Source organism: Triplophysa dalaica, chromosome 8 (assembly GCF_015846415.1).
Source record: "Triplophysa dalaica isolate WHDGS20190420 chromosome 8, ASM1584641v1, whole genome shotgun sequence".
NCBI lineage: Eukaryota > Metazoa > Chordata > Actinopteri > Cypriniformes > Nemacheilidae > Triplophysa > Triplophysa dalaica.
This window is the reverse complement of record NC_079549.1, coordinates 21254636-21280921: the sequence shown is the minus strand read 5'-3', so window position 1 is coordinate 21280921 and position 26286 is coordinate 21254636. Positions and strand designations below refer to the sequence as shown.

The 26286-nt window shown below is 39.3% G+C and overlaps 1 protein-coding gene across 1 annotated transcript; it reads left to right on the top strand.

Annotated features, from left to right (window-relative positions):
- cwc22 (CWC22 spliceosome associated protein homolog) lies at positions 1-24735 on the top strand. Its single transcript, XM_056755141.1, has 21 exons — positions 1-122; positions 2134-2233; positions 4306-4508; positions 4711-4763; positions 4845-4946; positions 5039-5299; positions 6116-6244; positions 6328-6496; positions 6572-6625; positions 6744-6879; positions 6963-7169; positions 8894-8956; positions 9540-9638; positions 12756-12840; positions 15862-15922; positions 21404-21481; positions 21861-22013; positions 22222-22349; positions 22444-22545; positions 22800-22984; positions 23775-24735. Exons 1-21 carry the CDS (start codon positions 60-62, stop codon positions 24437-24439), a joined length of 3096 nt encoding a protein of 1031 aa, XP_056611119.1. The 5' UTR covers positions 1-59; the 3' UTR covers positions 24440-24735.
- Positions 24736-26286: the final 1551 nt, after the last annotated feature.

Here is a 26286-nt window from a genome sequence, read left to right as displayed (position 1 = left end):
GTTTTTGTTTTGTTACTCGCGTGTATCCGTAGCATCACTTCCGGAACACGACGGGAAAGATGGCGACCGAGTCAAACGAGTCCGAAACGGATATTAATATCAGTCCTGCGTCTGAAGAAGAGGTACAAACATTATTATTTTTAGCTGGTTTATCTGCAGTCATTTTTTTTAACAGAACGGTGGTCTTAAGCCGGTTACTTGTCTGTTTCGAGGGGTTTTAGCGGGTTGGGCCCGTACACATGGAGAAGATGGCGCGACATACGCGTTTTTAAAATCAGTTGTGTGTAATACAGACAAAAGCACCGCAAGGAAACAATAATACACGTTTATATTCACTCATTTGCAAGCCCACTGGTGTAATTCAAGAGTGGATTGTGTCTAACAACAAAATAAAGTTCCAAAGAGAAATTATTTGAGAAACCGTGACAGGAACAATAACAACATCATAGTCTTTTAAAAGCAAACAGTAAGTTTGACATGTTTTCTGTATTTTAATAGGAAATGTTTCTATAGGAATTTTATTTAGTCGGATTACTCTATACATTACTTTATATAATGTGTATGTTCAAAGTTAGATCACTTAATGACGTGGATTAATTTACGTTAACCGTAAAGACCAGACTTCTGTAAAGGCTCCAAGAACACATTATATTATACTCGTAACATAATTGCATTACCTGTGTCAATGATAGTTTTTAATTATATTTTGTATACATATCTGATGATTCTATGAAAGCTAAAGAAACGTTTTATTGTCAATAAAAACAGCTCATTTTGGTTGCTGTGCGTTTGATAAAAAACTCTATTAAAATGACTATTAAAATGTAAATATAAGGATCATTTTAGTGCTTTTATAACTCTGGATGATGAGGCTTAATTATCTTCAAGTGTTTACTACTGAGTGCGGTAAAGAGTGAGTATGACGTCACGTCTGAAACACACTTGGAAAATACATTTAATTTGTAAACTTAACGTCATATGTTGGTGCAACTACATGCGTTATGCCATTTATGCAGGGCAGTATGTTAAATGATAAAAAGATTGAACGTGAGTAGAAGCATTTTTACAAGAACTTTTGAAAGCATAACTTTATAAATACATTTTTATAGGGTTTTTTACAAAGCATAGGACGTTTCAAATCAGTTTTGCAAAATAGAAATCCTCCAGTAGACAAGACACATGTGAAGCTGTATGTTATGATCCTTCTTTCAGCTATTTGCTTCCTAGCACATGAAGGACACACATATCTGTCCTTGGTTGTGTGTTGTGTTGTATTTATGTTATCCTACCACAATGCAACACTATCACCTGGCTCAGCAAGAATCACAAGTTTGTTTTTCGTCTCATGTTAGATGCTGATATTGCTCTCTGTGTTTTACTCTTGGTGTCTGAATGATTTATTTTTTGAGCACTCAGCACAGTAGTACTATAAAACCCTGAAATACCACTAAACCCTACCTAGAAAATCATGTTGAAAAGACCTCAGCTTTCCATAAGCTTGCAAAAATGACTCAAGTCATCCGTTGTGTACGTCTTCAGATTTGGCTCGGAGGGGACAGATAATCTGTTGGTCTCAACATCTTGTGATTTGTATGCGGAGGAAGACAATCTCATAACTATTCTCCAAGTGTCCTCGCCTTCCCATCTTAACCCTCATTGGTTTACAAGCGTTACAGGAACAGCACTGAGAGTCTCGCATTACCACCACGGCAGAAAACGCACGTCTGCATCCGGCCCGTCCCGCTGAAACAGCAAATTGAATTTTGATTGAAACGGAGGTGCAGGCAGCTGTGAGTGGCATGTCCACTGAAATGTGATTGAGAAAGTGACGCTTCACTGCTGTTGTAAGAAATATATGCAATTACCGCAGTACTAGATGCAGATTTACTCATGGGTATTCTGCTTTTGCTTTTTTATTCTCATATATATATATATATATATATATATATATATACACACACACACACACAGCCGCCGCTGCATTTGTTCTTTATTTAGAAATCCATTTCTCAGGCATTGGCCTTCTTTTCTAGCACACTGACTGACGTCACAGCGCACACATATCCACTGAGACTTACTGTACTTTTACAGAACTAGAATGTTCTTACTCGGTGTCCTTGCTCTGTTTCCTAGTCTGCCGGCCCAGGAGTAAAGGATCTGCGACGGAGGACAGCCTGCACAAGTTCATCTGAGGATGGAGACAGTGATGGTGATGACCGCAAGAGGACTGCTGGTGAGCGGTTGTGAAGATTTCAGTTCAGTCTGTACATTGCCACCTTCGAAGAGCTTTAAACAAATGTGGCAAACATATTATTCATGAGATATGGCTTTTAAAATCTGCATTTACATTATGGCCATCATGTCGTGTTCCCCTGTTTTAAAATGATACTTTAAAATGTTTGAGGATGCCACACTTAGTTTTTCATTCAATTTTTTATTATTCTGAGGAAATTGACATTCTGCTAGTCACAATCCTTGTGATTACTACGGTTCAAAATAATCTGATGTTTAGCTCCAGTAAAACAAACTGGAAATAATTCTGATAACAGAAACTGATGCTTCAGCCCTTTGCCACGTAAACCTAGCTTCCTTACAGCTGATACCTACTTCTTACATTTTCTTAGTCAGCACAAGGAGGAATAATGTGACCGCAATGTTCCACTATAGATGCACCTGTCGCAGATTCACACAGCCGGAAAACAAGCTTTAATTGGAAAAATAAATAGTGTTGCGCCATTAGTTAACCTCACACAAGAATAAGCAGAATGACAAACGCACTTCGCACAAACAAGCGGCTTTTTCTAATGCATCTGCCAAACTATCGCATGCATGCTTCACTAGAGGTGGACGGAATGGCCAAAAATCTATCTCAGGGAATGAGTAATTGTATTTCACGGTAACAATATATTCGGGGATCTCATCGCATGTTTCAACGCAAGTTCCAACTTGGCTCACCTGAAGTTAAACTTTATTAAAACTATTAACAGCTTCCCAAAGCAATCTGACTTCTGAAATACGTGGTGAGAATGAGCATTTTTATATGCTCGCGAAGATCCCTGCACGAGCACTGCGGGTGAAAGCGGACCATAAAACTACAGACTGAAAGAAGGTCAAAAGAATATTTGATGCGTTCATTTGTTATGGGTGGATTAATTCACTTAGAATATCAGAATAACGGCCAACTTTCAGTGTGCCGAGTTCTACTTATTTACATTCCGCGGAATACACAGAATAGAAAAATCTCTTACGGTTGACATTTTATTCCGCGGTAACGAAATATTCCTTCATTCCTCCCATTCCTATGCTACACTATCAAATTTGCTTGTAATGCGAGGCTGATGTTGAAATTGTTCCTGATGTTCTGCTATATTAGTGCTAATATTTGGCTCAGGTGTCTCTTGAATCGTGTAGAACTACAGTGAGTCTATGCATCTCAGGTGTGTGTATCTATGGCATCGGTTCAGCAATGCAGACACACCATTTCTACCTGTTTATCTGATCTATTGCTCCCTGATCTCTGAAGCTCACAAACAACAGTCTCACTTCAGTAACCTTCATAGTCTGTTTTATCGTCCGGTAAATGCTATCAATAATCTTTTCTGCTGAGCTGTTGCAAATCAGATATCTGCCTGCGAGTCCTGACTCCTGCACAGAGATTTTTGTCCACATAGACGAGGCTATTTCTTCTGATTCGCCCTGCAAAACCCAAGGACACAATTCACCTAATAGCATAGTAATGTGTCAAGTGGTCGATCTGTGTATCGTTGTGGTTAAATTTGGCACATTGACATTTAGCACAAAATTAAGCACAATTATACACTAGTGTGCTTTCCAGTCCAACATAATATTGACATAAAGTGGAACATTGGTTCTTAATGCCCCTCTGAGGTGATTTCGGCAGTTTTTTGATGAACATTTTCCAAACTTTTTTTCTCACAAGCATGTAATACAAATGACTTGAAAGAAATAGTTCACCCAGACGTTTTTGAAACTCCAAAACTAATTCATATGACTAAGGAGGTTAATGAATGTCTTCCAAGGCCAAACAATATGTTTCTGAATAAAAGTTTTTTGTGAAGACACTGTGACTCGACATAATTTTGCTGAGAGTCATAGGTGACACGAAATTTGACTGAGCTTGCCGCATCCAATTTCTCTATGCAGTAAAAACCCTGCTCTTCTCCAAAGAAGTTCAATAGTTTAGGTTCTCTCTCTCTTGTTCCTGTCGTTCATTATTTCATGACTAGTTTTTTTAATAATGTCAGCTTTGTGCAAATCCTGTGTTCTTCATGTTCTGTTTTCTAGAGGGCCAGCACGAGGGTCGTCCAGGATCGGCCCAACGTGAGGGATCTGGTTCTAGAGAGGGGAGTCCAAAAGCTGGCAGCCCCCCAGCGAGGGCATCCTCCAGGACCAGCCACAGGCAAGGGTCCAGCAACTCGGACAGTAGTGAAGATGACAGCGATGATGGTGTAATTCACAGGATAAAGAGCAGTGTCATACATATCAAGGTGAGCTGCATAACTCTTTTTCATGTGTAGATATTCGTCAGTTCAAATCATATGCTGTCCAGTTCAGCAAACAGTGGTGTGAATGTCGTGCACTATGCATGCTTGCACTTGGGGAAATAGTCCAATTTAAAGGTTTATTCTTCTGTGTGTACAAATTTATTTCTGCGTCTGTGCATTGCTAACATAATTGTGTCTGTTCCAGCGTGCATCTGATGATGAGAGCAAAAACAGACAAAGAAGCTCCTCACCTGACAAGTAAGTCTTTCATGAGTCTTCACAAAATTATTCCAGAGTTCTAAAGCATCTTTAAAACTTTACAAATGGTCTCCATTGAAGGGATAAAACTCAGAGGTCAAGATCTCGCTCCAGATCTCGCTCTAGATCCCGCTCCAGATCCAGATCCCGCACCCCTGCAGATCGCTATGGAAGAGGTCGTAGGTAAGAGATACATGCACTTGACAGATTTGATGTAAAAAAAATGGCACATACAGGTCTGATATATCTTCGTTCTCCTGTAATTGTTGTATCAGGTCCAGGGAGCGTGAGCGAGACAGAGATCGCTACGGAGGCCGAGATCGTTATGAACGGCGCTCCAGCAGAGAGAGGGATTGGGAACACAGGAGGAGGGAAAGGTCGACTTCACCAGCCAAGAGTGATAACCCTCCCACAGAGGAGCCTCCGGTGAAGAAGAGGAAGGAGAATCTGGACCCCATCCTTACCCGCACCGGTGGGGCCTACATCCCACCGGCCAAACTGCGCATGATGCAGGCTCAGATCACTGACAAGAGCAGGTTGGTTTCACAGTTAAAGAAGAGAGTCATACTGAGAGGGTGGTGACCCTAAACGAACATTTCTCATGAAGTCATGCTGATAGATTTGTGCACTTTTAATGCCCTTTTTTACAATTGAAAGACTTTTGTCTTTCCCGAAAAGAAGAAACCTTTTAATGGTCAGTGACCTTGAGTGAAGATGCACAACTCATTTAAAGCAGATTTTTACAGATTTGGTTATGTTTTGCACAAAATGCTTCTCTAAAGTGTGTATGTTTACTTTAGGTCACTATACCAGAGTGTTAATTTGACAATTTGCATCCTAGATTACAGTACTAAAAGATGAAGTGATGTAATGACGACTGATCGGCGTGTGACAGTGGTGATCCTTCTTCAACTTTATTGATTTTGAAGCCCTGCTGGACGTCGTGATAAGAATAGATTGTGATTTATATGTGGCGGGAAATGCATTCATATGGATTCAGTAGAGAATCGATTCAATTCCTCATGCCGGGGAATGGAGGTCAAAAGCCAGGAAATATAGAGGTGTCCCTCAGGGACGGGAGAGATATCTATAGCATGAGAAGTGCAGTCGTGTTGTGCGCGTGAGGCCAGACACTGCATGATAGGATATAGAGAGACAATACATCAGAGATTACTCTCAGGAGCAACTAAGGACAGGGAATTAGGTGGGGAAAATAACAGCTCTCCAGCTCGCCATCAGCATTTTTCAGGCTGAAGGAACACGCAGCTTTGAACTTTAAAATGGTACATGGGAGGTAAAAAGAAGTCCAAATTCAACATCATACAATGCAATTTTTTTTTTTAAATCTACAGTTTACAGTATCAAAGAATGAGCTGGGAAGCCCTGAAGAAGTCCATCAATGGTTTGATCAACAAAGTCAACGTTTCCAACATCGGCCACATCATTCAAGAGCTTCTGCAGGAGAACATAGTGAGGGCCAGGTAAAGACGCCCAGCAGTAGTGCTGTACTCACATCTTTTTATGTCTTGTCTCAACAATGATGGTTGTGGTTGTGTCCTCTCAGGGGTCTTCTGGCCAGATCTACGCTTCAGGCCCAAGCCGCCTCTCCCATCTTCACCCATGTGTACGCTGCTGTGGTGGCTATCATTAACTCCAAGTTTCCTCAGATTGGGGAACTCATCCTCAAGAGGCTCATTCTTAGTTTCCGGAAAGGTTACAGAAGGAACGATAAAGTAAGACTGGGACATTGTGTTCTAGTGGTGTTTCTTCTCTAGTCATTTTCTGATGTTTTTTTTTTTTTTTTTCAGCAACAATGTCTCACAGCGTCCAAGTTTGTAGGTCACCTCATCAACCAGAATGTGGTATGTTCTTCTGTTTAAACTGTGACTTGCACATTTTATCAGCACTTTTGGTTGAACACTATAAAAGATTCGAGATGTTTGGCTGATGTGATGTTTTTTTATTCACTTTGGCCCAAAGGCTCATGAAGTCCTGTGTCTGGAGATGTTGACCCTGCTGTTGGAAAGACCAACTGATGACAGCGTAGAGGTGGCCATTAGCTTTCTAAAAGATTGTGGTCTTAAACTGACCGAGGTCTCCCCCCGTGGCATCAATGGTATATTCCTAACTATCATTCCTGGAGTTCTGTGATTGATGTTGCAGTAGTACTTTTAATGACGACTGCTCTTTTTTTTATAGCCATCTTTGAGCGTCTGAGGAACGTCTTGCATGAGTCGGAAATCGACAAGCGTGTGCAGTACATGATCGAGGTCATGTTTGCCATCAGAAAGGATGGGTTTAAGGACCACCCCATCATTCCAGACGGGCTCGACCTGGTGGAGGAAGAGGACCAGTTCACACACATGCTCCCTCTGGAAGACGAGTACAACCAAGAAGACATCTTGAGTAAGATCAGCCACACGTATTTAGGAAGTTTAATGCACTTGAAATGGCAGAATTTTTGGGCGGAGGTTCCATTTAAAGGCAGAGTTTGTAAGAATTTTGCAGTAAAATATCCAAAAACCACCAGGCCAATGTTATTTATGATTTTCAACCGAGTACTTACAATATCTCAAATGTTTCCAACTGCTTTTAAATCCTGAGAAAATCTCCATTCTATACAGTTGACCGGGGCTGTTCAGTCGCCTGTCAATGGCGTCATATCCGCGTTTCCCTGGTCTGTCTAGCATGATTGCAAATGATGTGTGTACGTTCAAAATTACTTTTACTATGATTGATTGAACACTTAAAACTGCACACCATCGAATTGTACAATTACTGCAACAGCAATGACTAACAATTTAGTTTTAAACCTTACATTACTCCGGTCTAATTTATTATAATGAAATAAAATTATTCCATCAAACGCAACATTTATAAACTTTATTACTTTACCTCTTCCGCTAACATAATTTCTCGTTCCCGTCTAATTGATGTATCAGCGGTACCATCAGCGGTGGAGTTGAAGACAAAATATCTCATCATTCCACGCTTCTACACAGCGTCATCAAGCTACACGATTGTTGTTTTGAACAGCAGGGGACGCTGTTTTTACTGAAAAAAGTGGATGTGCAGATATTTCTTTAAAAAATACACAAAGGGAAAGCAAAAAGTCTTAGTTTGTTTATATTAAAGAGAAATATGTATTATTAATTTTTTATTTAATTTGGAGTTTGTTTTAGATTTGCTATTTTGTTTTATTTTTGACATAAAATATATTGTTATTTTACAAAGAATTGTGCTCCATTTGAAAAATAATAATAGAGGACTTGTTCATTTCTAATTTGTCTCGACTAATTTTGTCAAAAAAACGTATCGTAATCGTATCACATTTTTAGCAGAGTGAATCGTTACATCCCTAATAATGAAGCATAGTGCTGCACGATTAATCGTATTTTAATCTCGATAACTAATGTTGCCTCCCACGATTAATTTGTCAAAATTGTTGCAATATAGATTGGCAAATGGCAAGCACAAAACATCATCGTCATAAGGTCAGAAAGTGGATGAGTTTTTAGGAAAGTACAGTAAATATGCTGAAGTGAATGGACGGACATAATCATGATTATTAATCACGATTATCATTTTACCCATTTCGAGCACAAAGTTTGGTAGGTGTTGAAAATGGCTCTTGTTTTCATCATTCCTGCCGAGGTGCTGAGCGAGCGAGATTGTCTACCTTGCACACCTGACCTGCCAGCCCTTGATTTCACATGTTCAGGAGCTAATTACCCTGATACCAGCATAATGGATGACATCTTTTTGTCTAAAGCCACCCAAGAGAAAGCCATAACTCCTCTCAAAGCGGAGACTGCAATCCCAACTCTGTTTGTGTGTAATTGAGACTTCAAGTCTGAGTATTCAGCCTCTGTCTATAATCTTTATGTCATTTATGGATAAACATCTTTTTTGAGGCTCATGAGATGTGCTAATTGAAAATTCATACAAGCGTGCCTTTAGGGAGCATGAGCAGACATTAAGCTCATTTATGCATTAGGACGAATGCACAGCAAGTTCTTCTTTAGGGGTAATTGCCTCTGAATACATCTCGTTGGCATTGACTTAATTGCTGCAGAAATTGTTATTGCAAACGAACGGTCGGCTTTACATCAACAATGTTCTTTTTGCAGATGTTTTCAAATTGGATCCCAACTTTCTGGAGAACGAAGAGAAGTACAAGACAATTAAACGGGGTGAGTTAATGAATCGTTTGCTGTATGTGTTCCCAGTTCTCATCATCGCCATCTAATAATGATATACATCTCTGCTAGCGCATTTGTATTTTAATTATATGCTAATTGTACACGGACTGAAGATGGCCGTATCGAGCTTAAATTGTGGCCCTTAAATGTGAAAATTGCAGAAGCTTGTTTTTAGATAGGAGATGATTACACAACTTACGGTTTGAGAAGCAAATCTAATGGAATTATTCAGCACCGGATAAAATGACTGAATAGAGAGGTGACCTAATGTACCAATGGGAGACCTCGGCAATGAGAAGTGTGTTGATGCGTTGCGGTTGTCACTTTTTCCTAAACTCAAATTTTAATGAACTATAAGTAGTGTGAAATTTGAATTAATATGGACTTTTGGGCCGCAGAGGTTTGCCGCTGTAATGAAATTCGCTCGTTTATGAGTCTACATATGGGTCAGATTTCTAGGCAACGGACATAATCAATATAAAATGTAAAGCTTAAAAGTTTTGTAAGTTTCAAAGCCAAATGCATGCAAGTAAATGTGATCAAAAAACTGATTTGTGATATTTTCGTGCCTCAGAAATCCTCGACGAGGGAAGCAGCGACTCTGGCGATGAGGCCGATGGCAGTGGTGATGAAGATGATGATGAGGAAGATGAAGAGGCGGCGGCTGGTGAAGGTATTTATGCATTCAGCGTACTTGACAATTAGAGACAAATGGAAAACATCATACAAAGTTATCACATAAATGAGCAATGTGATGTTATCTTCTACCTGATGAACCTCGTTCTTGCGTGTGAGGTGCTTTTTGAGTGTGTTTTGCAACGATTTGCATTAGTTCTCCTAGATAATCCTGCTCATGTGGTCCCCCGGGTCCCCAAGCTGCGAAGATATGGCATAAAACACAACGAGGATCAGTAGACCACCTGTTCCAGACTGTTCTGTGTTCCAGTTGTTTAAGGGATCATATCTTATGCCTATTTAGCATTTTATTATTTTGGGTCCACTCAGGTTTTTTGCGCAAAAATCAGTCGTTTAGTTTTTCTCTGCAGAGGTGTGCAGGTGCTTGATGCTGTTGTTCGTACTTAACAAGCGTCTTGTTATCGTTGCTGTGATGGTTACACAAGGGGTGGATAGAATTTACTTGAAATGCATGTTGTGTTAAATATGGATGCTGTTAAGGTGGTTAAATATGTCTCCCCAAGATCCTTGTTGCATTTTATACTGTCAATCTGATATGATTTCTAAATGCAAGCGTTCATCAATTTCAGCATTGCGTGTCTGAAAGTGTTTTCATGCACATACATGTTTTGGGCATTATGTGGCTTTTTCCCCATCATCTATTTTTACTGTGAATCTGTATTATATTTGTGAAATAATAAGACTCGGTTATGGGTTAAACTGTTGCTGTCGGTTCCAGTATTGTTAAAGAGTACATAACTAGAGATTTTTAAGGTCCTACTTTGGTTTATGGAGTGTCCAACAACAATTTTATGTACACAGAAGGTGTAAAAACACGATTATTTTGTAAGAATAGGTAGCTATTCTTACCTTACTTCTTGACTGACTCTCAAATGATTAGTTCGCCAATTCATCCATCTAATCCTCTCCCTTCCGCTAGCCTAGTCTGATGTGATTGGTCAAATGGTCTAGTCTGAGGCTCATGATCTACAGTGTTTGGGGGAGAAGAGTGAAGTCTTCTTCGGCAGTCCTAGCAAAACGTAGGCGGGGACTATATGTAGTGACATAAATCGGCGGCGATTCGCGAATTGGACGACTCGTTTGTGTGAATCAGAGTCGACTCCCTTTTTCCCAAGCCAATGACTTTTTATTCATTCACCTTCGGATTTACAACCTGGCAGAATGCTTACTTTCAAACACGGCAACATTACACACTGCATGAAATGTCATTTTTATGATCTCATGATCTCAAAAGCAGTCTGTTTTTTCATGAATAATGTTGTATCACTTTTAACTAAATTATTGTGAAAGCATGAAGTGTTAAAAACTAGTCAATTTATATTACAGTATGGTTACATTTATTGTTAGTGTTTTTTTTTAGAACAGAGGATGTTTAATTAGCACCATATAGATAAAGCCTCTAGCACATTGTCAGACACTGCTGTTGGTAGATTTTACATTTCCTAGAATTTCAGTTGGTTGTAATGTGACAATTCAAGTGACTACGAGCCGCACGCCTTGTGTCTAGATAATCCTGCTCATGTGGTCCCCCGGGTCCCCAAGCTGCGAAGATATGGCATAAAACACAACGAGGATCAGTAGACCACCTGTTCCAGACTGTTCTGTGTTCCAGTTGTTTAAGGGATCATATCTTATGCCTATTTAGCATTTTATTATTTTGGGTCCACTCAGGTTTTTTGCGCAAAAATCAGTCGTTTAGTTTTTCTCTGCAGAGGTGTGCAGGTGCTTGATGCTGTTGTTCGTACTTAACAAGCGTCTTGTTATCGTTGCTGTGATGGTTACACAAGGGGTGGATAGAATTTACTTGAAATGCATGTTGTGTTAAATGTGGATGCTGTTAAGGTGGTTAAATATGTCTCCCCAAGATCCTTGTTGCATTTTATACTGTCAATCTGATATGATTTCTAAATGCAAGCGTTCATCAATTTTAGCATTGCGTGTCTGAAAGTGTTTTCATGCACATACATGTTTTGGGCATTATGTGGCTTTTTCCCCATCATCTATTTTTACTGTGAATCTGTATTATATTTGTGAAATAATAAGACTCGGTTATGGGTTAAACTGTTGCTGTCGGTTCCAGTATTGTTAAAGAGTACATAACTAGAGATTTTTAAGGTCCTACTTTGGTTTATGGAGTGTCCAACAACAATTTTATGTACACAGAAGGTGTAAAAACACGATTATTTTGTAAGAATAGGTAGCTATTCTTACCTTACTTCTTGACTGACTCTCAAATGATTAGTTCGCCAATTCATCCATCTAATCCTCTCCCTTCCGCTAGCCTAGTCTGATGTGATTGGTCAAATGGTCTAGTCTGAGGCTCATGATCTACAGTGTTTGGGGGAGAAGAGTGAAGTCTTCTTCGGCAGTCCTAGCAAAACGTAGGCGGGGACTATATGTAGTGACATAAATCGGCGGCGATTCGCGAATTGGACGACTCGTTTGTGTGAATCAGAGTCGACTCCCTTTTTCCCAAGCCAATGACTTTTTATTCATTCACCTTCGGATTTACAACCTGGCAGAATGCTTACTTTCAAACACGGCAACATTACACACTGCATGAAATGTCATTTTTATGATCTCATGATCTCAAAAGCAGTCTGTTTTTTCATGAATAATGTTGTATCACTTTTAACTAAATTATTGTGAAAGCATGAAGTGTTAAAAACTAGTCAATTTATATTACAGTATGGTTACATTTATTGTTAGTGTTTTTTTTTAGAACAGAGGATGTTTAATTAGCACCATATAGATAAAGCCTCTAGCACATTGTCAGACACTGCTGTTGGTAGATTTTACATTTCCTAGAATTTCAGTTGGTTGTAATGTGACAATTCAAGTGACTACGAGCCGCACGCCTTGTGTCTTTGTGGCAGTTTTGTCCCGTTCCCGCGACCAGACGAGGCTTAGCTCTGTAAATTGCCTCTGCTGATGAACTACCTTCACCAGCGTCCCGTGAAGTGTAAAAATAACTCAACCAAGAACAAGTGTTATTGACCTCTGGAGGGAGACATATCATGTGACAAGAAAACGCCTGTGATTGTGGTTGGCTTGCTGGCCCATTTATTGTAAAGTTTTTCTTCTCTTCATTTAGACCAAGAGAAAGTTACCATTTTCGACAAGACTGAGGTGAACCTGGTCGCCTTCCGCCGAACAGTTTACCTCGCCATCCAGTCAAGGTGAGTGTGTGTCATGTGATTCTAGGATGATGTCGTCTCTGTGCTTCCATCAGCAGAATGGAAAGTGTTCTAAAAGTCGCCAGAAATAGTCTGTAAAGGTTCATTTTGGCCAGAATTAAAAAACATCTAGTTTGAAATCACATGATCATGGATGAGACCCCTCAAGGCTTTGTGGTTTGTTTAACTCTTACAACAAGCTCCTTTTAAGTTATTTATTTTGGTTGGAGACCAAAACCCCGGAAGCCTCCCTGGGGTTGCTGTGTGGACAGATTGGATTCTATCGTATTAGATGTTTTTCATTTAATTTCGACACCAAGGAGTAGCAGGCGTGTGATGCCGTCATGGATCAGAAACTGCTGTTAGAAGACGTAAATGAAATATTCTTTGACGTGGAAAATATTTTGAAAACACCAAACAACAGTTCAGTCAAACAATGAGTTAAGATTTTGATATCCTTAATGTTAGGATGTTTATGATAGCGACATGGAAATGTACAGCATAGTAAGAACGTCCCAGCAGGTCTCATCAGGAGAGAGTTGTGTTTACCGTTCTGCCCTCGCAGGCAGCCTCAGAGTGCTTTATTTGCGCTTCTGTTCCACCTCCATTGACCTGAAGCTTTTAAAAGGCTTCCTTCACAAAGAACAGTAGAGAGTGCAAAACCTTTCATCGCCTCGGGGCTCCTGAGCACTTGCATACTGAAGATGAAAACCTGGCTGTTACTGTATCGAGAGTTTGGTGTAGAATGGTAAAAAGTGAGCTTTGCATGCACGCCAACCTTATTTAACCAGTTTCCGTGCCCGGCGAGTGATCATAGCTGCACCGTAATGCGACAAGCGGCGTGCGATCAGTTCATTCAGATTTTCAGCCTTTATAACAAGCCTTTCAATTTCCAACAAGCTGGGATTCGACTGGTTTAATGTCTTTAAACTTGCCTTCTGGAGGCTGGATTTATCTTTTAAAACGGACTCGGTTAGGGGTTGCTCAGTCTGCTCAACTGTCTCCGAGTACAGAAAGAGGAAAGCATAGAGAGCGAAGCAGCACAAAGGTTCTTGCTTTTAACTAACTGCCTTTAAGGCCAGATGCTGATTTACACCACAGATCACTTGGCCTGAGGCGTGGTGTGTGGTCAGGAGAAAAAGATATGCCTGTCTGTTGAAACTGTTGGCACAAGACCCAATAATTCCCATTAAGATTTTTGTGTTGTTTGTGGTGTTTATGTAGACAGAGGACAGAAAATGATGGGAAAAGATCAATGATCTGATAAAGTGACACAAGTCAAATTCAAGTGTGAGCACAAAGACTCACAAAAGTAGTAATATAGCATTTTTTTTCAGTCTTACATATTGTTAGATTTTAGTAGATTTTTTAAAGCTTCAGTCTATTAAGAATTACAGAACGTTGTCATTAAAATTGTTTATCCATATTTTCAGAAGTTGGAGACGTAAGTTTCAAATGCTGAAATACTCTTAAAGGTGTCCAGTGTGTGAAATTTAGCAGCTTTGTAGTGATGAGGTAGAGAATTGCAACCAATGGCTCAATCTACCACTCGCTTTTGAAGTGGAGAGGTTGTGTTTGTCAGCAGTTTGTGAAACTAACCAATAGATGCAGAATGCTTGCAGAAATTTTAGAAAGACATGTGAACCACATGACCTCGACAATAGTTTACTGTCCTGCCATACTACGTTTTTGTTTTTAGGATGCGATGGTTGCATGCAACCAACACAATAAAATGTGTATACAATTGTACATAAAGTTTTCTATTTATTGGTTTTGTGTTATTTCATGGCAACTATGCTGAAATACATCATGTTTCCTATGGCGTTGTCGATTCAGTAAGACCACAAAAAATACTGTGTACAAACTTTGTTTGAAAGCCATTTTAAATCTTAAAGATCGCATATCATCTCATATTAATCTTAAGTGCCTACGTCATATCTTTGAAGAGTTTTTAATTGATTAAATTTATAGAAGAGAAATACAGCTGTATGAATATTTCCAGAAAAACACAGAGGATGGGATGGAACTACATCACGAGCAAGCAACACATCATCACATCTTTCCTTTGTGTTTTGTACATTATGCACGTATCACCGATTGCCAACAAAACACAGACGTATGACTCAGTTTGACTTGCATGCAGTTCATGTCCGGCATCTTTCAGCACTGGGACCGCGCCATTTACAAGTTTCAAACAATCTCCAAATCCAGAGTTACATCCACTGTTTATATAACATTCATCACTGAAATGCCATGAACAAACAGACACACCTAAACTTCATTATCGCAAGAGTACCGTGCTGCAGAACTGCCCATCAAGACGCGGCACATATAATCTTGATGGTAAGCGGTTCTCGCTCGTCAGTTGGCCCGTGGGCGGGCTTTTTCTTCTGCCTGGCTGTGCTATTACCGGGAGATTGGCCAATAAAAGGAATAGGATCTATTTGACGACAGAGGGATCCAGAATTATAAAAAAAAACTTCTGAAACAAGTTGGAGTGCCAGGGGGAGTGTATCAAGTACAGAAATACTTTGTCATACGTCCAACTCATTTTTTGACAAGTTGACCATGTTAAGCATGAGAAGCCATATTCAACAGTGTAAAGAAGTCAGAATGCTTGATATAGCATGATACCTATTCTTTAATCTTAAAAATAAAGCAATGAAAAACTTAATCCACTATCCCGGGACAGGCAGCAGGATCAACCTGTTTAAGATAAAAACTTTCTCTCTTTAGACAAACATTCATTTGAAGTTTCGTTTCTTCTCTGGGTTATTATTCTGAACAAGAGGTTAACCTGCAACTGATGTTGTCCTTTAATGCTGTGATGGGTGTTCTACTCAATTTTAATGCATTCTACTATTTTACATGCATTACGTTTCATTTATTATGTGCTGCCCTTTGAAATGCATATGAAATATTCAAATGTATGGAATGGATATCATGTGTACTGTGTGCATTACTTCCCTTACATTCATCTTTTAATCATGTAAAACTTAACAATTTCTTTTTGTTTTTCCACAGCTTGGACTTCGAAGAATGCGCCCACAAGTTAATAAAAATGGATTTCCCCGAGAGCCAAACGGTATGTAAATAAACATCATTGTTTCTGAAACCCTGCCGGTCTGTCTTGGTTTCCGTGTCTTTGCGCACAGCTGTTTATCAAAAGCTTTTAACTTCATCTAAATATTTGTTTTCGGATTCAGAGGTAATTTGTGCTATTGTGGTCACTTGGGAAGCATTTGTCATCTTAATATCGTTGTTTTGCAGTTTCACAGAGTAGAAAAGTGGCTGTTTTGGCTAATGACAACTGGGTGTTCCATCCTGTTTTAACTGATCAAATGCCTTTCTCCTGAAATGGCCTGCTTGTGATCATCACCCCGCTGTTTCACATGTCAAGCTGCGATTTAGTGCCGTGGCAGCTTTTCTCACTTTGATTGTGAGAAAATTCTGTATTTCTCGCCATCTGAACTGTACGTCGCCAAACTGCAAATGCATTTGCTTTGGAATAGTGCTAGAAATTGACAAAATTTTTGAAACTCAGTTTTAATCATCATACATTTTTGTATGATTTACATCATATGCTGTTTGACCAGCCTTGTTTATCACCTTTCAATCTTTGAATCTGTTTGTTTGACAGAATTAAAAGAGATTAGATTCCCAGAATGAGATTTCTGCCTATTCCTCAAATGCACGGAGTTGGATCATACAATCTGCTGATAAGCGTGTATGTTGTCCCCGGGGCTTTTATTTACATTTACATTTAGGCATTTGGCAGACGCTTTCATCCAAAGCGACTTACATTGCTTTATCCTATACATTTTACATAGGTATTTGCAATCCCCTGGGATCGAACCCACAACCTTGCGTTGTTAACGCAATGCTCTTACCACTGAGCTACAGGAATGCTTTAACGTCAACAAAATACAGCGTATCAAAGAAGAACCAGCCCTAAATAGAAAGACTCTTTCCCGCACCTCTGCTTCTTTAGGTCATTTGAGAAAAGAGTCAGTGAGGTGAATCAGATGAAAGATTTGATCTTGCTGGCCGGAGGGAGGTTGTGTAACAGGGTAGCATCTTACAAATGTCTTCATTACATTCCTCTGGTCCTGTGCACGAGCGCAGGAGGTGGACGGAAGGGGATTTGCTTCTTCTCGTCCCCTACAAACATACAAACATACATCATGTCTTCAAACCAACGATAAGAGCCTTTAATGCATGCAGTGATATTTTTCATTGCATCCGATAATGATTGATCTGTAGGATATAAGCAAGAAAATCAGGCCATAAATGGATGAATCAATGATGACCTCATTGCAAGGAAGTGCTCATGTTTGCCAGTTTGACAGCAGTGAGCTGCACTCAGATCTGCCAGATACTGGCTCATATCCAGACCTACCACAGCCCTCTGCGTCATCTCATACACACACCTGAGACTACACGGGAACAGCGCCTCATCTCCCAAACCACACCAGAACTACTCCGGTTTCCTTAACATCACTGTTTAATAAATAAGTTATTATTGGAACTTGATATTTGAAACTTGTAATCTGGAATTTGGGTTGACCAATTAGAGTGCTTTTTATGGGCGTCTACATTGCATTTCTGTCTAACATAACAGATTTGATGTAGGCTTGATTTCATGTCAGCCTCGTTTCTTTTGTGTGATTGATGGACTATGTCATTAAGTTGAAATGAGATTACAGTATGCAGTGTTTTTGTTGCGTCCTTGAAACCTACTGTGTTTACCCTCTCGAGCATTCACACCAGAATTAACTGTCCTTGAGCGGTCTTTAGCAAGTGCTGTTTCTATTTGGCTGGGATCCCATATGGAAACCTGGAAGAATTTGAAAACTGTTTTCTAGGCTGGGAAGTGTCATGGAAAATTATAAAGCCTTTTTTCTAGCTGTGCTCTGCTTTATAATATTAGTTTGGCTTGGTGTTATTTATGTGTATGGTAAAATTTTAAACGGGACCCTGATTTAAAAGCATTTAATGGATTCACAGATGGATCTTAATGGTTTGTTAGATTGAGTCTTTCTATTTACTACAAATGACTGGGATTTCTTGGAAGTATATTTGTCAGAAAGTGTGAGAGCCTTGTAGACGGAAACTAGACAACTGTCATATCAGCTGTAGTTCCAGGCCAAATGTTTGCGATGACATTTTCTGTCATTAGCGCTCCGTTGATGGAAAATCCCACCAGAGGATGTCATTAGCTTGACTTGGACATAGATAACTATAAAAAGATCTGAAAAAGCTTAAAATCCTGAGCGGCTTTTGTGGTGGAGTTTGTTTACATTCTTCGAGAAGGTGGGAAAAAGAAAAAGATGCTTACAACATGCTTCAAAGTTTTCTATATGCATGCCAGAACGTTTGTCAGAGAATATATTTAATACGAAGCGAGTAACAATGAGGGTATAGGAAACTGGAGAATACTGTGTTCAGTGGGTTGTACTGTTGTTTACAAAACATATGAAAAAAAACTGTATACCTTTCCAAGAATTTTCCATTTTACACAAAAGAAGAGAAAATACAAAAAGAAATAACCCTCAAAGCTTTGTTTTCTTAAAAATGATGTTTGCTGTGACTAAGCCCCGATGACTTAGTGTTACTCAATTTTTATAGAGTTTCTAGCAATCGTTTTATTCTCTCCTTAGGTTTATTTCTTTTTACACATTCTTAAAAGTGTAGGCCAAAGCATTCCGTGTGAAATCATTGACTGTTAAACTTGCTCTGTTGATATTTATATTACATTGTAAATGTATCCCTGGTCACATCCAACAAAAAATGTGACACTTCTTTTCCAGCCGTTTGGTTCAAGGCGTGCCAGTCCACCAGCGTTTTCCCTTTAAGAGATGATTGTAAAATCATTTTTGGGGTCCTGTTGAGAATTAGTGAGTATGATGGTGATGGACGTGTAAAAGCCGCTGTCTGGCAGCAGAGCTGATGGTGCGATTATTGGTCTTGTGAGCAAAAAACCCATTATAAATGCAGGATGAATCATGGAACTTCACAGATGGGCTGTTTGTTATTCACATATTCGCATTTCTGTCTCCACCAGCCCCGACCACATGGAATACAAACGTATGGATTGAACGCATCAGGCTGAATCACGCTTTGACTGTGTTTATTCTGAGACAGGGCGATGCATTAATCGAACCATGATTCATTTAGCAAAAAACATTTGTTGCTGTGATTTTTTTTTTTTTTTTCTGTATTCTGAATGTGTAGAAATGCAGAGAGGGTAGGTCTGGTTTCATATAGGATGACCGCAAACTATTGTACAAATTTAAGTCTTTTGATTAAGTCTTTTGTTTTCAGTCTTAGCAACATATGGGAATTTTATATATACAGCCACGGAAAAATCAAGAATTTACTATTTGTAGGTGTGATTTTTTCTTTTTTTCTTTTGGTGAACAATATTTCTCCCAAATTGTAAATCAAAATATTGTTTATATTTGTAATCAAATGCAGCCAATGGAAAAACAGGTCAAAATAGCAGAAGAGATTCTCTGTATTTTTCAGACCTCAAATACCGCAAAGAAAATAAGTTCATATTCAGTTTTAAGCAAATACAGTAATATTTGTACATGTATTTAGGAAAACGTAAAAACATTTTTTCTGTGTGATAAGCTGGATTTTTATTACAGTGTTAATGTGTCTTGTGAGTCATGCTTCTTATATGTCTTTCACATAGCTGTTGGATGACTTTATCTCTCCTGAGGTTTGATTTTGTTACAATTCAACCACAATTCACCCAGAAATGCTAATCTGAAGCGGAAACTTGGAATAGTCTTTTTTAATATTTTTGTGTTTACCTTCTCTTCATAATTCTAGTGTTGTTTGTCTGGTTGTTCGGTTTCTGATGTTTTCTGATTTATTTTATCTTCTTGTTTTGTAGTTGTTAAGCTGCTTTGTGTCTGACCAAGTTTATTCTATGTCTGACATGTTTAAGTGACTCAGTCAGGTCTGTCTGTTTGCGATCTTCAGCTCTTTATTGCTTCATACTTGAGCAACAATCAGAGTTCGCTTTGTTCAGGTTTTTTGATTGCAGATGATTTTTTGCTCTCAATATTGAAGTGTTATTGTGTTGTGGATACACTGCAGTAAGTGGTTATTGATCGTCTGGCTGTGATTTTTATCTTTTTATATTCGGCTTGATTTTAAGGCATTGCCCGTTTTACTCCGCAGTAAATGAAATGGACTGGCATTGTCAAAGTTTCATTTAAATGATTAAATCTCTTTTAATGCGTCTTGTTCTTCCTGTTCCCCTCTAAACCTCATGTCGTTTTGTCATCTTTCTGCATCAATCTTTGCAGAGCAGATGGTCAGTCATCTGTGAGAACAGTCTCGCTGTGCACGATAACAGATTTCATATCACGGACGTGATTCAGTAATGGTTTATTTTGAGGAGGATCAATCACAGCTTCACCTGAGATCTTGACTTTTCGAGCTCAAATAAGCTGCCGGTGTAGAAAACAAAGAGTTAAATGACTGCCTGGAACATGTTATCTCTCTGTAATGGTTTTTGAGATGGAGGGAATTTATGGTTCATGAATGTGAAAAGTGTGAAATGAGGTATCAGAGTCATGTCATTGCTATGGAGTGTTTTGAAAGTTTTGTCACCATCTACCAGCTTTCCCAGCTTCTGTCTTCAGCCGATTCTGTCTTCAGCACATTTCTAGATGAGTGCCAGACTGCCATCCCAGTTGAATTTGTAAATTGTCTTTCTCCTCTGTGATGATATGAGGTTATGAAATCAATAGGCTGATGGAGTAATAAAGGGCTGAAGATACAGTGTCATCCATCACGCTTTAGATCTAGATGTATCCATGCAGTTAGAACAGAGACGGGAGTCGGAAATGTTTGGGATGTTAACTGCGTTGTCATCTGGAGATAAGGTGAGCCACAGGTGCAAAGGAGGAAGGGCTGAATGGTGTTTTTAAGCACGTTATTCCCTCATGTTAGGGGTTGTGTGCAGGTCTGTGTGACGCTGGGGGATTCCAGCCCTTTGGCCTAAAGGGATTTACCTGGCATAACTTCATCAAAATCTTTTTCAACATCCACCGTGATTTCTAGCGCTTGTGTGCTGATAGATTGAGGCAATTGTGGATGAAGTTCATGAGTCAATGATGTACACTTTTCAGTTTCGCAAAGATTTCTGTTCAAACCGTTATGAAATATTGCAATGGATCTGAATAGGGAGTTGATGCATGAGGGTGGTGTGACAGGACACCTTTCAGAACGCTTTACCATTAAGAATGACACATGTGCCTCGCCGCCTGCAGGCACCTGCTAGAAAAGAGTCAAAAATGGTCACATCACGCCCTAATACCATCTCAAGAGTGTTTATGTCCCTCATCCGCTTGTTTAAGATATGCAAGCTTTACCAAAACTGTGTTTTAATGGAGCATTGAGCGAATTGTAAAGTAAAGAGGTGCCGAGAACAGTTTATTATGTCAAATGTGCTGTGATCATCTTCACATCTTTTCTTTATGTTCAGCGCTCCATCCCCTGATGTTCGGTTTATAAGATTTCTTCCTGTTTGTCTGTTCCTCTACAGAAAGAGCTGTGCAACATGATCCTGGACTGTTGTGCCCAGCAAAGAACATACGAGAAGTTTTTCGGCCTTCTCGCTGGGGTAAGTCAGTTCACGATCTGTTTATTTCATCTATAAATCAGTGCTCTTGAAGGATAGAGATTGCATTTTAGTCCACAGCGCAAAAAGGCCTGACTTTGGTTTATGGATCTTTTATTTAGAACTTGTATGTTTAACTTATTAGTAAAAATGATCTCTAACAGAAAAATGTATGCTTATTACGTTTAAAACTGCAGCTGTTTTTTTATTTGGAGTTTCCAGATTATTACAAAGACTTTTCATAAACTGCTTTCACAAGCCAGTAGTTCCAACGTGATGTAATTGCAGCATTGTTCTCTGTTTAGATTTCCGATTATTTCAAGTGGTAAACATGTCTTCGGCAATGTTAGCATGTGTTTTCACCAACTGTGTTTTTCTGCAGAGGTTTTGCATGCTGAAAAAAGATTACATGGAGAGCTTTGAGGCCATCTGTCAGGAGCAGTACGAAACCATCCACCGTCTTGAAACCAACAAACTGCGCAATGTCGCTCGACTGTTCGCTCATCTGCTCTACACAGACTCCATTCCATGGAGTGTGCGTATCTCTCCTCGATTCCTTCACATCAGCATTTAAACATAATGCCATAATGTTTCGTTCAAGCTGTAATTATGTTTCAGAAAGCACCTCATTAATATGTCCTGACACTTTATTGGTTTACCGATGCTTATATTCGATAAGTTAATGTATGTGGGGTTAGACTGAGATGGCTTGGCCTTGTGTGTAATGGTTTGTCTTTTCACAGGTTCTTGAATGTGTTAAAATGAGTGAAGACTCAACCACATCTTCCAGTCGAATCTTTGTGAAGATTTTGTTCCAGGAGCTTTGTGCTTATTTGGGTTTGCCTAAACTGAACGAGAGACTTAAGGACATGTAAGTGCCGAGCGGGACTTCATCTGAGGAAATGGCAGTTAAAAGTTTATTACCGAACACTCAAATGGACCGTTTAATTTGTTTTCTTTCTCAGGACGTTGCAGCCTTTCTTTGAGGGTCTGTTCCCACGTGACAATCCGAGGAACACGAGATTCGCCATTAATTTCTTCACATCTATTGGTCTCGGAGGTCTCACGTAAGTTTCTGTGGAATTTTAAACTTTGTTTCCAGAGCTCAGTTGGTTGCGCAAAGGTCATGAGTTTTATTCCCATAACACATGCATGCTAATAAAAATGGACACCTAGAATATACTGTAAGTCAATTTGGATGAAACCGTCCCCCGAATAAATGTAAAGCCTTGCTGAGATTACAGAAGTCTTGTTGTTGTGTCACGATGAGGAGTCGAAAGCCGTCTGATGCTCATGATGTTTTTCTTTTGTTGTTCCTCAGGGATGAGCTGAGAGAACATCTGAAGAATGCTCCTAAGATCATCATGACCCAGACACAGGACGTGGAGTCATCGGATTCTTCCTCTTCTTCATCATCGTCTTCAGAATCCTCCTCATCCTCGGACTCTTCTTCTGAAAGTGACAGCAGCGATTCGTCCAGTGACTCCTCCAGCAGCAGCTCTTCAGGTATCAGACAGTCTCAGATAGATTTAGAAAAGGTGTGATAATGGTCATATTTGTAGACTTGTAGCCTTTGTGGAGGGTTTTCAAACTTCTCATGAACCTGCTCTCTTTGATACACTGTGTCCTCTTTTAGGATCTGAAAATATGTCCATTTTTCTCCATTATGATTTGCTCATAATTGGGTTGTTCTGGATAACCAGAGGATGATGAACTTAATGGATGATAGGTTATAAATACTTCCCCCCTCCCGGTCTGTATGGAAATAAACACTTCTGGTTTGGGCGTTGTGATTATAATTAGATTTGAGAACAGACAGATTGTGACAGGAGTCTGTGAGCTTCAGCCATTCAAGTGCAGTCATTTGTTTCATGAGGCTGTTAATGAAGTTACATTTTTAGAAGATATGTGATGTCAGGCCTTTATCATCTCATCTGCGACCGTTTAATTGATGGCCATTGTCATTATAGGATTTCAAGAATGATAGTCACTTGCTGTTCCAACAAACACGTACCCTGCGCTCATGCAAGCTCGGCCAAATATTTAATGCAGTAGAGTTTGCTCAACATGGCTTATTTTTTTTGAAGCAGGTCAGAGGTGGTGATTTAGGATCAAGACAACAGCGTAACGTATATCACTGTGTCATACAAAAATGTTATTGAAAATAGTTTCGGGAGGTATTTGCAAACCTGTGTTGAATCATGAGCGGCATCCAATTATTTCCTTCTTTATTCAAACAACCTTTTAAGAGGTTTTTTTCAAAATGCTTAAAAAATATTTTTATATTCCTCCACAGACTCTGACTCGAGACGCAAGAAGGTCTCAGGCAAGAAGAAGAAGAAGAAAAACAACAAGAAAAACAACAAGAAAAAGGATAAGAGCTCCAGCAAGGCAACTAACCAGCGTTCCCCTCTGGAGGAGCGACCCAGCAAGAGGCTCGAGAACAGGCGGCAAGACGAAAACGACGAAGAACGCCGCAGAGCCGAAAACCCCCAGAGAGATTCCCGCCGCAGGGGACGTGCAGAGTCGCCGCCTCCTACTCGACAACGAGGAGACGAGGAGCGTGCAAGAGGAGATAACGAGCGTGCAAGAGGACACGAGGAGCGTGCAAGAGGAGACGAGGAGCGTGCAAGAGGACACAAGGACCAGCAACATCACAGACACAGCCAGGATTGTGAAGACAAGCCACAGGATATGCGGAGGAACAAGGATAACGACAAAAGCGGTTCCCAAGCGGGCAGGGACAAAGACAGACGGAGAAGCAGGGAGAAGGAGCCTCTGCGGAGAAGTAGGGAAAGGTCAAAGTCGCAGGAGAGGAGCCGCAAGGAGATCGAATCCAGGGAGTCCTTCAGGAACGGCTCGGAGAGGGCGGACAAAGAGAACAGGCGTTCTCACAGATACAGCGAAACCAGGAGGAAAGGAGAGAAAGGCAGAGACGGATCACCTAGGAGCCACAGATAGCCGCTTTGAAGAAGATCAAATGAAAATCGTTGTAGTCGTGTTGTTGTACCAACGTTGAACCTTGCTTGTTCACTGTGACTCTCACCTGTGTGCTTCTGCATAGCCTTTACATTGCCATACAGCTTATTGAGCAAGAACGTTTATAGTAATGTGGACGGTCTCCGAGTTCCCAAATGGATTTTAGTGGTTAAAGTATCGGGGACGTTTTGTATTTTACATATCCTTTGCCCAATTGTATTTTTTGCTGTTGATACAAAATAATTGGAAAAACAAGATTAAAGATGACATTTGCCATACATTTGAAAGGTTGACTGTGCTTATTGAAGCTCACGGATGTGTTTTTGCTCTGTGGACATTGGCCTTAGCATCCAAACATGTTAAGCCACTACTAATGGTTGAATGTCATTGCATATCAATCAAAACAAGTGGATTGCACAAGCACACATGAAGCACACATTTTAATACAAAGTTGGAATTTTGGAAAACTGGGTTTGTCAGATGCAGAATTATTATAGTTTTCATTTTAGTTTATTAATATTTTAAATTAGCTTTTATGTAAATTTTAGTGTAATTTATAATTTATCTGTTTATTTTTTTATGTTGCTATATAATATTAATTCATTTCTAATTTAGTTTTATTTAACTTTGTATATTATAATTTAAGTGATTTAAACAATTTTCTATTTATTTTGAGGCAATATTTCAATTTTTCCTTTAATCAAGTTTTTCCCATAATTTTAAGGTCAATATTAGATTTGATTTCAATGAACAGAGACGTTTTCAAAGTTTCAATTTTAGTCAACTAAAATAACCTTGCGTTGGTCTAAAACTAAAAAGGTTTTTGCCCCAGTTAAAAAGAAGCAGGATTTGCATGAAACAACTCTATTGAGAATACAAATCCACATTTTTGTTGCTTACGGTGGCCATTTTCTAATATTTTGTGACATGTAAAGGAGTGATATTGCCTATTGGTGCCGTCTTTTGCACTCTAATCTTACGTTTCAATTATATTACATATTCTGTTATTTTTATTTCTTTAATCTTGATATATTGCCCACCCCTAATGTGATGACATTGATTCAGTTTTCATCATGGCTAAAGGATCACAATAATTGAGACAGCAAAAAAGCTTTTCCATCTATGTTGTGTTCGTGTTAAAGCTAAATGACGTCACACATTTTTTTATCATTACAGCACATGCGTTTCTGTCACGTCTCATCAGAGATGCACTGAAATTCCATTGCAGTTGTGTGCGAACCTGTTTTGCTTTTACTGATTTCTGCCGTGCTGCCTGATAGGATTTCACATCTGCGGTGACCTTGTGTGTATTTCAAGGGGTTATACTGAAACTGGACTGTTTAAGTCAAGCCCAATATAGAAACAGCCCTTTTCTTTGTAGTAGCTAGCTGTTAAGGGGATGCGGGACAAGCCCAGTGGGAGTGTAGAGCAGCCAATCATATGTGAATTAAAGGTCATCAATTGTGTGTTAGCAGTTTGTTCAAAGGAAGGATTTCAGGCTTGTGTATCTTAGTTCAACAGAAGGGTGAATCTAACAGAAACATTTTCAAGGTCACTTTTCACCTCAAATTCAACAAAACATGAGAAATTATAATTTCACATTAAATCGTGTTTCAATCTTTCTCATCATTTTTTACTCGACATAAGTTTGACTCAAATTCTCATCGTGCATACTAATGTCTTATAATATATTTTTTCCAATTATTATAATGGTGATTCTTATTAGGTTCTTTTTTTGTAAATTCAGGTTTACATTTATATTGGCATACAGTAGTATAGCAAATACTACTTTTAACAATTTTTTCCCACGTTACTGCAATGAAAAGGAA

Bases quoted from the DNA above. Each gene is read 5' to 3' on its own strand.
- cwc22 (XM_056755141.1), top strand. From the start codon at position 60: ATGGCGACCGAGTCAAACGAGTCCGAAACGGATATTAATATCAGTCCT. The intron at 2,234-4,305 runs GTGAGCGGTTGT...TCTGTTTTCTAG, and splicing joins TGACCGCAAGAGGACTGCTG to AGGGCCAGCACGAGGGTCGT. The intron at 12,841-15,861 runs GTGAGTGTGTGT...GTTTTTCCACAG, and splicing joins TACCTCGCCATCCAGTCAAG to CTTGGACTTCGAAGAATGCG.